The 14,551-nt window shown below is 33.7% G+C and overlaps 1 protein-coding gene across 1 annotated transcript; it reads right to left on the bottom strand.

Moving 5' to 3' along the window:
* Nucleotides 1–9,025: 9,025 nt before the first annotated feature.
* Nucleotides 9,026–13,850, bottom strand: yy1a (YY1 transcription factor a). The gene is made up of 5 exons (XM_050061929.1): nt 13,231–13,850; nt 12,122–12,272; nt 10,521–10,581; nt 10,115–10,273; nt 9,026–9,870 (listed from the first exon to the last, which is right to left on the bottom strand). The coding sequence occupies exons 1-5, from the start codon at nt 13,727–13,729 to the stop codon at nt 9,688–9,690; spliced, it is 1,053 nt and encodes a 350-aa protein (XP_049917886.1). The 5' UTR covers nt 13,730–13,850; the 3' UTR covers nt 9,026–9,687.
* Between the last annotated feature and the right edge of the window lie 701 nt (nt 13,851–14,551).

Here is a 14,551-nt window from a genome sequence, read left to right as displayed (position 1 = left end):
TCAGACTCCATGGGCTCAGATTTGTTTAAAAATGTTACTTTCTTGTCTAAAAATATGGAACATTTCTAAGAGGAAATCTGTCCACATCCCAGTAAAATCACCACAGGTGCTGAGTGACCCAGAGCTGTTTGTTTATTCACAGTCTCTGAGCAGCTGCAGTATTTGTCTCTGAATGACTTACCACTACTAACACAGCTGAATAACATTTTAAACCTGTGAATTAAGATTGCATTTAATTATGAGAGGACAAATGACACTTCTGTGTTGGTAGTGCAAGGGGGAAAACATTTTACATTTATTACTATGATGGTTGGTTTTTTTTACATTCTATATTATGACCTTTTTTTGGCATACTATGATATGACATTTTTTGATGTACTATACTATGTGGTTTTGTAGGACACTAACATTACATTTTTTGACATACTATACTATGACACTTTTTGATGTTCTCTACTATGACATTTTATGTCATACTATACCATGACGTTTTATGACATACTATACTATGAAACTTTTAATGGCACACTATACTGAGACCTTTTTTGTGATTTTTGACGACATATTATAGTATGACGTTTTTTGCATGTTTTTTTACGACACTACATTATGACATATTTTCAGGATTTTTTATGACATCCTATGTTATATTTTTTCATGATTTTGGATGACATATTATATTATGACGTTTTTACGTAATTTTTTACAACATACTATACTATAACGTATTCTCGCGATTTTTGACGACATACTATACTATGATGTTTTTCCATGATTTTTGTCGACATACTTATAGTATGATGTTTTTTTCATGATTTTTGTCGACATACTATACTATGATGTTTTTCCATGATTTTTGTTGACATACTATAGTATGATGTTTTTTCATGATTTTTGTCGACATACTATAGTATGATGTTTTTTCATGATTTTTGACAGCATACTATACTGTGATCTTTTTTCGTGAATTTTGACAACATACTATACTATGACGTTATTTTGCGATTTTTGATGACATACTATGATTTTTGTCGACATACTATATTATGACGTTTTTTCATGATTTTTGATGACATACTATACTATGACATTTTTTCATGACTTTCGTTGACATACTATATACCATGTCATTTTTTCATGGTTTTCGTCTACATACTAAACGATGATGTTTAGTTGTGCTTTTTCACGACATACGATACTATGACGTTTTTTCATGATTTTTGATGACATACTATACTATGATGTTTTTTGATGATTTCTGAAGACATACTATACTATGATGTTTTGTGGTGATTTTTGACGACATACTACACTATAACGTTATTTTGCGATTTTTGATGACATACTATACTATGACGTCTTTTCATGATTTTTGTCGACATACTATACTATGACATTTTTTCATGATTTTCGTCAACATACTATTCTATGATGTTTTGTCTAGAGTTTTTTACACCATACTATACTATGACGTATTTTTGTGATTTTTGATCACCATACTATACTATGACGTATTTTTGTGATTTTTGATGACATATTACATGACGTTATTTTGCAATTTTTGATGACATACTACACTATGATGTTATTTCATGATTGTTGACGACTTACTATACTATGACGTTTTTTCGCAAATTTTGACAACATACTATACGATGACGTTATTTTGCGATTTTTGATGACATGGTATACTATGACGTTTTTTCATGATTTTTGACGACATACTATACCATGGAGTTTTTTCAGGATTTTTGATGACATGCTATATTTTATGTTTTATTGATTTTTTTACAACATACTATACTATGACATATTTTCGCAATTTTTGATGACATACTACACTATGACTTTATTTTGCGATTTTTGATGACATACTACACTATGACGTCTTTTCATGATTTTTGTCGATATACCATACTATGACATTTTTTCTTGATTTTTGGCGACATACTATACTATGACATTTTTTCATAATTTCTGATAACATACTATAGTATGACGTTTTTTCGCGAATGTTGAGAACATACTATAGTATGACGTTATTTTGCGATTTTTGATGACATACTATACTATGACGTTTTTTCAGGATTTTTGATGACATGCTATATTTTATTTTTTATTGATTTTTTATGACATATTATACTATGACATATTTTCGCAATTTTCGACGACATACTACACTATGACGTTATTTTGCAATTTCTGAAGACATACTACGCTATTACGTCTTCATGATTTTTGTCGATATACCATACTATGACATTTTTTCTTGATTTTTGGCAACATACTATACTATGACGTTTTTACGTAATTTTTTACAACATACTATACTATAACGTATTCTCACGATTTTTGACAACATACTATACTATGACGTTATTTTGCGATTTTTGATGACATACTATACTATGACATCTTTTCATGATTTTTGTCGACATACTATACTATGACATTTTTTCTTGATTTTTGGCGACATACTATACTATGACATTTTTGCGTAATTTTTTACAACATACTTTACTAGAACGTATTCTCGCGATTTTTGACAACATACTAGACTATGACGTTATTTTGCGATTTTTGATGACATACTATACTATGACATTTTTTCATGATTTCTGATGACATACTATACTGTCATTTTTTCATGTTTTTTGTCTACATACTATACGATGATGTTTACTCGTGATTTTTCACGACATACTATACTATGACGTTCTTTCAAGATTTTTGATGACATACGATACTATGACGTTTTTTGATGATTTCTGATGACATACTATACTATGATGTTTTGTTGTGATTTTTGATGACTTACTATACTATGACATTTTTTGTTTGTTTTTGGCGACATACTATACTATGACATTTTTTCAGGATTTTTTGATGACATGCTATATTATATTTTTTAATGATTTTTTACAACATACTATGACATATTTTTGCAATTTTTGACGACATACTACACTATGATGTTATTTTGAGACTTTTCATGACATACTATACTATGACATTTTTTCATGATTTTCGTCAACATACTATTCTATGATGTTTTGTCTAGAGTTTTTACAACATACTATACTATGACGTATTTTTGTGATTTTTTATGACATACTATACTATGACATATTTTCGCAATTTTCGACGACATACTACACTATGACGTTATTTTGCAATTTCTGAAGACATACTACACTATGACATTTTTTCATGATTTTTGTGGACATACTATACTATGACATTTTTTCTTGATTTTTGGCAACATACTATACTATGACGTTATTTTGCGATTTTTGATGACATACTATACTATGACATTTTTTCATGATTTCTGATGACATACTATACTATGTCATTTTTTCATGGCTTTTGTCTACATACTATACGATGATGTTTAGTCGTGATTTTTCACGACATACTATACTATGACGTTCTTTCATGATTATTTTTCACGACATACTATACTATGACGTTCTTTCATGATTTCTGATGACATACTATACTATGATGTTTCGTTGTGATTTTTGATGACTTATGACCTATGACATTTTTTGTTTGGTTTTTNTCGTGATTTTTCACGACATACTATACTATGACGTTCTTTCATGATTTTTGATGACATACGATACTATGACGTTTTTTGATGATTTCTGATGACATACTATACTATGATGTTTCGTTGTGATTTTTGATGACTTATGACCTATGACATTTTTTGTTTGGTTTTTGCGACATACTATACTATGACATTTTTTCAGGATTTTTGATGACATGCTATATTATATTTTTTAATGATTTTTTACAACATACTATGACATATTTTCACAATTTCTGACGACATACTACACTATGATGTTATTTTGAGATTTTTGATAACATACTATACTATGACATTTTTTCATGATTTTCGTCAACATACTATACTATGATGTTTTGTCTAGAGTTTTTTTACACCATACTATACTATGATGTATTTTTCTGATTTTTGATGACATATTACATGACGTTATTTTGCAATTTTTGATGACATACTATACTATGACGTTTTTTCATGATTGTTGACGACATACTATACTATGACGTTATTTTGCGATTTTTTGATGACATAGTATACTATGACGTTTTTTCATGATTTTTGACGACATACTATACCATGGAGTTTTTTCAGGATTTTTGATGACATGCTATATTTTATGTTTTATTGATTTTTTTTACAACATACTATACTATGATATATTTTCGCAATTTTTGATGACATACTACACTATGACTCTATTTTGCGATTTTTGATGACATGCTACAGTATGACGTCTTTTCATGATTTTTGTCGACATACTATACTATGACAATTTTTCTTGATTTTTGGCGACATACTGTACATGACAATTTTTCTTGATTTTTGGCAACATACTATACTATGACATTTTTTCTTGATTTTTGGCGACATACTATACTATGACGTTTTTCCGTAATTTTTTACAACATACTATACTATAACGTATTTTCGCGATTTTTGACAACATACTATAATATGACATTTTTTCATAATTTCTGATGACATACTATACTATTATGTTTTGTCATGATTTTTGATGACATACTATACTATGACGTTTTTTTCATGATTTTTGATGACATACTATAACGTTTTTTCATTATTTTCGTCGACATACTATACAATGACGTTTTTTCATGATTTTTGATGACATACTATACTATAACGTTTTTTTCATTATTTTCGTCGACATACTATACAATGACGTTTTTTCATGATTTTTGATGACATACTATACTATGATGTTTTTTCATGATTTTTGTTGAGATATTATACTATTATGTTTTTTCATGATTTTTGACGACATACTATACTATGACATTTTTTCATGATTTCTGATGACATACTATACTATAACGTTTTTTTCATGGTTTTCGTCGACATACTATACTATGACATTTTTTCATGATTTTCGTCGACGTACTATACTATGATGTTTTGTCGTGAGTATTGACGACATACTATACTATGTTGTTTTTTCATGATTTCTGACGACATACTATACTATGACATTTTTTCATGATTTTCGTCGACGTACTATACTATGATGTTTTGTCGTGAGTATTGACGACATACTATACTATGACATTTTTTCATGATTTTCGTCGACGTACTATACTATGATGTTTTGTCGTGAGTATTGACGACATACTATACTATGACGTTTTTTCATGATTTTTGACGACATACTATACCATGGAGTTTTTTCAGGATTTTTGACAACATGCTATATTATATTTTTTATTGTTTTTTTACGACATATTTTCACAGTTTTTGTCGACATACTAAACTATGTTGTTTTTTCATGATTTCTGATGACATACTACACTATGACATTTTTTCTTGATTTTTGGCGACATACTATACTATGACGTTTTTTCGTGAATTTTGACAACATACTATACTGTGACGTTATTTTGCCATTTTTGATTACATCCTATACTATGACGTTTTTTCATGATTTTTGACGACATACTATACTATGACGTTTTTTTGTGAATTTTGACAACATACTATACTGTGACGTTATTTTGCCATTTTTGATTACATCCTATACCATGACGTTTTTTTCATGATTTTTGACGACATACTATACCATGGAGTTTTTTCAGGATTTTTGACAACATGCTATATTATATTTTTTATTGATTTTTTACGACATATTTTCACAGTTTTTGTCGACATACTAAACTATGTTGTTTTTTCATGATTTCTGATGACATACTACACTATGACATTTTTTCTTGGTTTTTGGCGACATACTATACTATGACGTTTTTTCATGATTTTCGTCGACATACTATACTATGATGTTTTGTCGTGATGTTTTACAACATACTATACTATGACGTATTTTCGTGATCTTTGACGACATAACATATGACGTTATTTTGCGATTTTTGATGACGTACTATACTATGATATTTTTTCATGATTTTTGTCGACATACTATACTATGACGTATTTTCGCGATTTTTGACGACATACTATTCTATGGCGTTATTTTGCGATTTTTATGACATACTACACTATGACATTTTTTCATGATTTTGGATGACATACTATTACTATGATGTTGTTACCTAATTTTTTACAACATGCTATACCATGACAAATTTTCCCAATATTTGATGACATACTATACTATGACGTATTTTCACGATTTTTAATGACATACTATACTATGACGTTATTTTGCGATTTTTGATGACATACTATACTATGACATTTTTTCATGACATTTGGCAACACACAATGACGTTTTGTCATGATTTTTGACGACATCCTATACCATGGCGTTTTTTCATGATTTTTGTTGACATCCTATACCATGACATGTTTTTTTTTACTTTTAGTGACATACTATAGGCTACTATGACATTTTTTCATGATTTTTGTCGACATACTATACAATGACATGTTTTCATGATCTTTGGCAACATACAACATGACTTTTTTTCATAATTTTTGACGACATATTATACCATGACGTATTTTCACAATTTTTGATGACATACTATAATAGGGGCGGTAATGCACCAAAGTGATGGATGCCAACCGCCATAAAATCCGAAGAAGAAGAAGAAGAAGAAGAAGAAGAAGAAGACATACTATACTATGACGTTTTTTCATGAATTTTGAGACATACCATATATACTATAACGTATTTTCGCGAATTTTGGCAACATACTGTACTATGACGTTATTTTGCGATTTTTGATGACATACTATACTATGACATTTTTTGACATACTATGACATTTTTTTGGGGCATTTTTAGCCTTCAATGGATAGGACAGACAAGCGTGAAAGGGGGAGAGAGAGGGCAGCAAAGGGCCACAGGCCGGAGCCGATCCCGGGCCGCCGCGGCAACAGCCCTGCACATGGGGCGCCCGCCCCGCCACCGACACCCCTACTATGACATTTTTTGATGTACTATACCCGGACGTTTTCATGATCGGTCACTTTATTGTGTTTCATCAGAGTTCTCTTTTTTTTTTTTTTTTTTACCTCCCTTCCAGGTGTTAACCCCCTGTAGTTGGAGGCATGCTTTCTGTCATTGTTGACCAGCAGTTGCTCAACGGCCTACCTGTCTTGGGTTTCCTCAACCCTCACCTCTAAGCTCTATTTGATGCAAGTCAAGTCATTACTGTAGTAAAGTCTGTTTTCAGTCACCCCTTCAAGCTTGTTTTTAGACTTGCTTTACGTAGCAGTCTGACCTGCTTCTTTGTGCTGTTCACTGCATTTTAACTGACCTAGATTTCTTTCTTCTCTCAAACACTCTTACAGGCAGATTAGCATTAACAGCCATGCCTTAAATTCATGCCTAGATACACAGCAGTGGTGCGTGTTGTTAAACTGGTGGCTATGCATAAAGAACAAAAACACTTAAATACACACACCAGTCCACCTAAGAGATATACACATAGGCCTATTTGAATAAGTTTTTATATACATACAATATGATTAATGCCAGATGTCAATCAAAAATCTATATACCGGATGCAATCATTTTACCAGATCAGGAAATTTAGCGTAACATTAAGTACAGCTTTGGTTGTAGAAAGAGTGAGACGGCCAAAATGTGTTGACTATTTTGCCATACTACTCTGCAGGGACAAGCTACGTACAAGTTATTTCATTTATTAACAAATAGACTATACGTACAAGTTATTTCATTTATTAACAAATAGACTACGTTTGCATGCAATTTTAAAAAATGTTGCTCATCTATTTGAAATAAAATGGGAACACACACAGTATATGGCTCAAGGTGAACAGGACCTTTCTGAAAACTTGATTTTACTTTGGTTTGTTGCAGTTTGCTCTGCAGCTTCTAACTAACCAAATGCAGTCATATGTGGGTGAAAAGTGATTCAGCAGTTCTGCCCACCAGCATTGTTGCACTTGTTTTTATCTTTCAACCATGTAAATCCTCAGATCAGATGTATTTTATGTGAGAAAGACTGTTTGTGTTGTGTTCTTCTGTGAGTTTACTAAAGATGGATTTTTAACTGTAAATGATATTTGGTGGTTTGGATTATCTGAAGTGTGAAGGCTGATCTGAATGCTTGTGCAAAATAAAACGAAGTGGAAATTATTGCAGACTAATCTGATAATCACTGAATTGTTTCTTCTTTTTTGTTTTTAAAATGCAAAACTGCCAAACATTTAACAGTTCCTGTTTCTAATAATGAAAATAATTTGAGCTGCAGCCCTAATATGATATTGGTGTCACAACTGAAGACCTCATTGCAACTACTGACATTTGATATTGCAGCTAGCAAAGTGAAAGCAAAAGTTTTTATTACAAAAAAGTCTCAAAATGAATCATTTATTTGCAATGCAATTTTTTTTTACATTGTTGCTGGAGTCCCTTGTGCCTTTGTGTCATGTCAGACAGAAACAATGTTCAGTGTGATTAAAACATTGTTAAACAATTAACCAGCTGTGTAAGATACTACTTTCAAGCTGCTCAGTTGAAGTTTTATAATGTATATGCAGTGTGCTGAAAAATAAAATGAACAAATAGACCAGAATTTGTTTCATTTCTTATTCTTGTCCTTCTACATGTTATCAAACAAGGAAATGAAAATTGAAATAATTTATCAGCTATTATTTAACTGCTGAGGCAACCTTAAATATCGATGACACATTCTATCAACATTTAACTGTAAATATGATGCTACATCTACCTTTTAAACACTTTCATTTCATTAGTTAATAAATTGTGAGGTTAATATCAAGAACAGATCCACTGACTCCATGGGCTCAGATTTGTTTAAAAATGTTACATTCTTGTCTAAAAATATACAATATTTCTGAAAATAAATGAGTCCATATCCCAGTTATGTCACCACAGGTGCTCTCGAAATGACTTACCACTACTAAAATACAGCTGAATAACATTTTAAACCTGTTACTTAAGGTTGCGTTTAATTGTGAGAGGACAAATGACACTTCTGTGTTGGTAGTGCAAGGGGGAAAAACAGTTTAATCAGTGATCAATATTGAAAATCACATGGCTATTATCTACATGATTCTGATATTGCCTTGTACAAAATGAAAATATGCAAAGACCACCCAATCCCCCTCGAAACACACTCACGTGAAAGGGAAAAGGAGAGGTAAAACAAACTGTGAAACCCAAGAGGAGCTACAGGGACAGTCTTACTACATACATTACCACAGAGCTTATGTCAAACAGTGTACAATATGCACACTTGGGGGAAAGTACAAAATTGAAAAGGTATCATTTCTGAGGATTGATGCAAATTTGACATCTATTGCAAAAACGTATTTAACTGGCTGTGTGAAGGTATAAATACATTTTAGGTGTAGATCCATGAATCAACATCTTCACAAGAAGAAAGCATAAATTGTTCCATCCAGGTAGCGCCAAAGGAGGGTAGGAGGCCTGAGGGGGTCGGGGTTCTCACGAGTTCATTGTTCAAACCTCCATAAGTTTATCAAAAAGTCTGAGAAAAGGTCGCTTCTCAAAAGCCTTTCATCTAGAGATGATACAAAGGGGACTTCTTATCTCACAACAAAGCAGGCCACGGGACACAAGTTTGTCTGTCAAGGAGCAGAGATACAGGTCGAGTCCTCCAGTGTATGCTCACATCGTCTTTTCACTGGTTGTTTTTGGCTTTGGCGTGTGTGAGGATGTGAGACTTCAGGTTGGTTGACTGGGCAAATTTTTTGTTGCAGCCGTCAAAGGGGCACACATACGGGCGGTCTCCAGTGTGAATACGCACATGTGTGCGCAGGTTAAAGTCCAGAGAGAACCGCTTGCCACAGCCCTCAAATGTGCACTGCAGATGAGAGAAATGGAGTTAACATTGCTGCACGACTCAGCCTGGATCACAGATTAACTAATATCATTTCAACTGCTGACATTTAACATGACACAGCAAGGTTTGCCTATACTTATTCTTACACAAAGTCAGTTTACATTTCTGTATATACATTCAAATTTTAATGTTCCTTCCCCTAATAAAGCAAAGTAAAATTATGCAGCTTTCTCCAGAGGAAGAAAAACAGTGTGAAGGAACTGACCTGGAAAGGTTTCTCTCCTGTGTGTACGAGTTGATGCCTCTTCAGTTTTGAACTTTCTACGAAGGCTTTGCCGCACTCTGCGCAGACGTGCACACGGGGCCCGTGGGTATGCAAGTGCTTTCTCATCGCTGAGTTGTCCCTGAACATCTTGGTACATCCCTGTGGAAGAGAGAGACAAGATGAAGCCAATCACTCAGGAAATACTCATGTTTACAGTGTAGCCGGAGCGACTGAATGTCAGCTCTTCATACCACTGTAATAAACACAAGCATGTCTCAGTTGGGTAAAGCCGATACTAAAGACATAACATACAACTGAGTAAGCATCTGGTCATGTATGTACGTTAACCTTCCTCTTTTGCACAAAAAGGTATAAAGTGGTGTAATAAACAGAACACTTCACTCACTTTGTGTGGACAGGCTATCGTCCTAGGTGCGTCGTCTTCTTTCACTTTTCTTGGCTTCATTCTGCAACAGAAATAAAAGTAGTCCCATTATTATAGTATGCCAGAAGAAACTGCAGTATAGTATGTCATAGCAAAGTCATAGAAAGGTCATGTTACAAAACGATTATAGTATAATATACCATAAAAATTTCATTAAAAACAGTCATAGTATAGTAACGCATCAAAATGTCATTAAAAAAGTCGTAGTATAGTATGGCATAAAATTATCATTAAAAAACTCATAGTCATAGTATGGTAAGGCATCAAATGTCATAAAAAAAAATCATAGTATGCTACAAAAAATGCCGTAAAAAAAAGCACAGTATAAATTAAATGTCATAAAATGGTGGGCATAAAATTTCATCAAAGGTCATAGCATAATATGGCAGAAAAATATAATTTAAAAAAAGTCATAGTATTGTATGGCATAAAAAAATATAAAAATGTCATGGTATGGTATGTATCAGTAGTCAAAATATCATTAAAACCCCCATAGTATAATATGGCATAAAAATATCACTAGAAAAGTCAAATCATAGTATGTCACAAAAATGTCGTAGTATGCTATAAAAATGCCATATAAAATTCACAGTATAGTATAGCTTAAACATATCATAAAAATAAGATAAAATAAGCCATTGTTTAGTATGGCATAAAAAATATAGTACAGTTTGACATAAAAAAAAAAAATCAAAAAAGTCATAGTATAGTATGTCACACAGAATGTCATAAAAAGTGGTGTAAAAATATCTCAGTATAGCATGGCATAAAAATATTTTAAAAACCATTGTATAGTATGCCAATAAATAAATAAATATATATATAGATAAATAAATCATAACAAAATCATTAGTATGCCCCATAAAAAAATCTTTAAAATGGCCTATTATAGTATATAACACTATAGTATCTCATAAATTAGTCATAAAAATGAAGAGTATAGTACAGTACGTTATTTTTCTCAAAGTGCACCCCACAGGCCAATGGTGGCCCTCAAAAACATTTTGTGCAGCCCCTTCACATGACCTGAAATTAATACATTATACCTCTATCATCCATCAATAATTTCACATTCAATAGCTTATATTTAATACACTTCACAGCTACTGCTTCAAACTGCGCCCCACTACCAAATCCATCAGATTAGAAATGACAACTAGTAGCACCCCATGGGTGCGGTTTTCCTCTAGAGCCCTGAATCATATGCTGGCTCAATTAAAACTTTGAGAACCCCTATTACAGAGTTTTTACTCAGCCACTGCACTCCTGAAACAGACAAGCACTAAGACATGTTTACTTTAGAAACATAACAAACAAAACTCATGGTAAAATTAAAATTTGAATGTTTAATGGACCAGGCCTCCTGTGTATTTACTTACATACTGCTTTCAACACAGCACTGCAAATAAACTGAGCAGCATATGTTGGTTAAAAATATGAATTGCTTTATTTCTTTCACACCCTCAGTTTTTAAAAAAAATTATGTTCCTTTTAAGTGAGGCAAACGTTTGAAAACTGTTGTCTGAATACTATATTTATCATGGCACAGCCAGCCTACTTACCGTGCAAACTCTGCCAGCTGTTTGGGGTCTGAGAGGTCAATGCCTGGGATGCCTCCTGGAGGAAGCTTCTTCCCTGTCATGTATTCAGAATAATCTGGAGGAGAGTTTTCACCAGTGATTTGCTCCTCGTGGTCAATGTCCTTCTTGTCATCTGAATGTGAGGGACAGATAGATAGGTAGGTGTTGATAAGACAGTAGCAGAACATGTGGAAAGAATTGATTTAAGCTATCTAGAGCTAAACCTTTATGACATCACCCCAGCCTTCAAAGTATTTTGTTCCAGTCTATTACTTATTTACTACTAATGGAAACATATGACAGGAAATACAGACTTTGGCTGGAAGGTGTGCATTTACCAAACATATGTTGAAGACATAACCACCAAATATGCTACTGTGCTTTTTAAAATTAACACAGAGGGAAATATGGGATTCAAAAAAATCTATTTCACCTTTTTTAAATGCAGAATGCTAATAGTTAAGCACATGAATGCACACACTTGTCTTAACCTTGCCTTTTAATTATGTTTTTATTTAAAAAAATGTCATCGTTTAAATATAATGTTTTACATAGCCACTAGATAATTATAAAAATTGGTATAATGTTACAACTCGTTTGAAATTAATATCTTTTCCATGGCTGATGCACAGCACTAGCAAACAGAGAACTACTTTGGAAATAGGAACTAGTTCGCTTGAACCATACAAACATACGTGGTGTGTCTAAAGCCTCGGCAGTGTAAATTATGAGGGGTTCCTGAAGGCACCACCAGCGCTGCCGTTGAACTGAACTGCGCCACAGCGGCCTAGCGGAGCCAGCTGCACTCGCTCCCACTCTCGCCGCCATCTTCGTCGGCCAAATAAACGCCATTTTTTCGGGCCGCCATACTTTCTAGACCGGGGAAATATGGCGGCGCCCATCGACACATAAAACATGGCTTCCCATAAAAACAAAAACATTTCAAATGGATTTTAAGTGGCTCGGAGTTGGGAAATAGTTCCTACTTTAGCGGAGGACAAGGCCCCAACTGGGCCCTGTCACCGGCCACACACGCTGAGAACAAAGCGAGGGGCCAGCTTGAAAGAATTCACTCAGGACTCTGAACTTACCCGATGCCCACATAGTCACTGAAAACTCCCCCTCCAGAGTCTTTATCTGGACCTGCTTCTGCTCCCATTTCCTGCCCATTTCTCCCCCGCTCAGGTAGCTCTTTTTGCCCGATTTCTTTCCGCTTCCAGCCCTCTTCATCCGGCCTGTCGACGAGCTTTTCCCGGCGACAGTAACCAGAGTCTGTTCGATATAGTCCTCCTCCACGGCAGGTACTGGGATGAGGATTTGGTCCTCAAAGCCATCATCCGTGTGCAGTTCAGAGTCATCCTCACCCACCACCTCTTCTCGTGTTTGCACCAGAATCACCTCTTGGTGCGGGTGAATCGAGTTTGGATCATCCGTGTCAAGAGGCTGTAAGGCGATCATGGGCTGGTGTTCACCGTCGTCTCCAACAACTGTTGTCTCGATTGTCTCTACTTCTATTTCATGCAGCTCCACTATTTCCGCCGGCATTTCTGACCCGTCCGTCTCAATGTACAGGGTGTCCCCCGACGCCATGATCAATGTTGTATTTCCTCCTGCTTATATGCTATATTTTTGCACTCTCTTTCCCTCCTGTCTCCACTCAGCCTTCCTCCTCCCTCTCCGACAACAACTCTACACTGCTGTACTCTCGCCGCCACAATGCTCCAGTTTTGAGTCTCGCGAGATTTGGACAAAAAAGTCCCGTTCAAATGTAGACCTTTAACATTACCTGCAGCATCTTATTTCTGCAGACTCTAAATCATGCCTGGAAAGATACTGACATCAATGTTTATATGTAATCATTGATTTATAAGATTTTTTTTATTATTATTTATTTTATTATTATTATTTTTTTTACTTATGGTCGTATTAATCACAACATATAATAATGATTTCAAGTATCATCTCTCACAACTCAAACTAATGTAAAAGCAGCCTTCTTGAACAACTTTTGAGCTTCTGTATTAGTTCCACTTAATATGTAATTGCAAACTGAGGTTGCTTATAATAATCATTTTAAATACTGAATAATATGCTGATTACTTATTTATTTGTTTATTTGATTAATTGCTTGGTCAATGAAATCTGAAAATCATGATTCCCAAAAGGCCAGGTGACATATTCACATTTCTGGTTTTGTCTGACTTGCAATTTATTCATTTATTAATTATAAAAAAATATTCAACAGAAAAAAGCAGCAAATTATGGCATTTCAAAACCTGTAACCAACAAATGTTTATAATTTTTTTTTGCTTGAAAAAACAACACTACTAACACTATTGCACTACTCGAACATTAGCCTACATATCTATCTATCTATCTATCTATCTATCTATCTATCTATCTATTGCTGTG

Source organism: Epinephelus moara, chromosome 14 (assembly GCF_006386435.1).
Source record: "Epinephelus moara isolate mb chromosome 14, YSFRI_EMoa_1.0, whole genome shotgun sequence".
NCBI classification, from domain to species: domain Eukaryota; kingdom Metazoa; phylum Chordata; class Actinopteri; order Perciformes; family Serranidae; genus Epinephelus; species Epinephelus moara.
This window is presented reverse-complemented; position numbering and strand designations above follow the sequence as displayed.

Coding starts and splice junctions, on each gene's coding strand:
- yy1a (XM_050061929.1), bottom strand. CDS start 13,729: ATGGCGTCGGGGGACACCCTGTACATTGAGACGGACGGGTCAGAAATG. Junction 10,274..10,520: donor CGATAGCCTGTCCACACAAA/GTGAGTGAAGTG, acceptor TCTCTTCCACAG/GGATGTACCAAGATGTTCAG. Junction 9,871..10,114: donor CAGGAGAGAAACCTTTCCAG/GTCAGTTCCTTC, acceptor TCTCATCTGCAG/TGCACATTTGAGGGCTGTGG.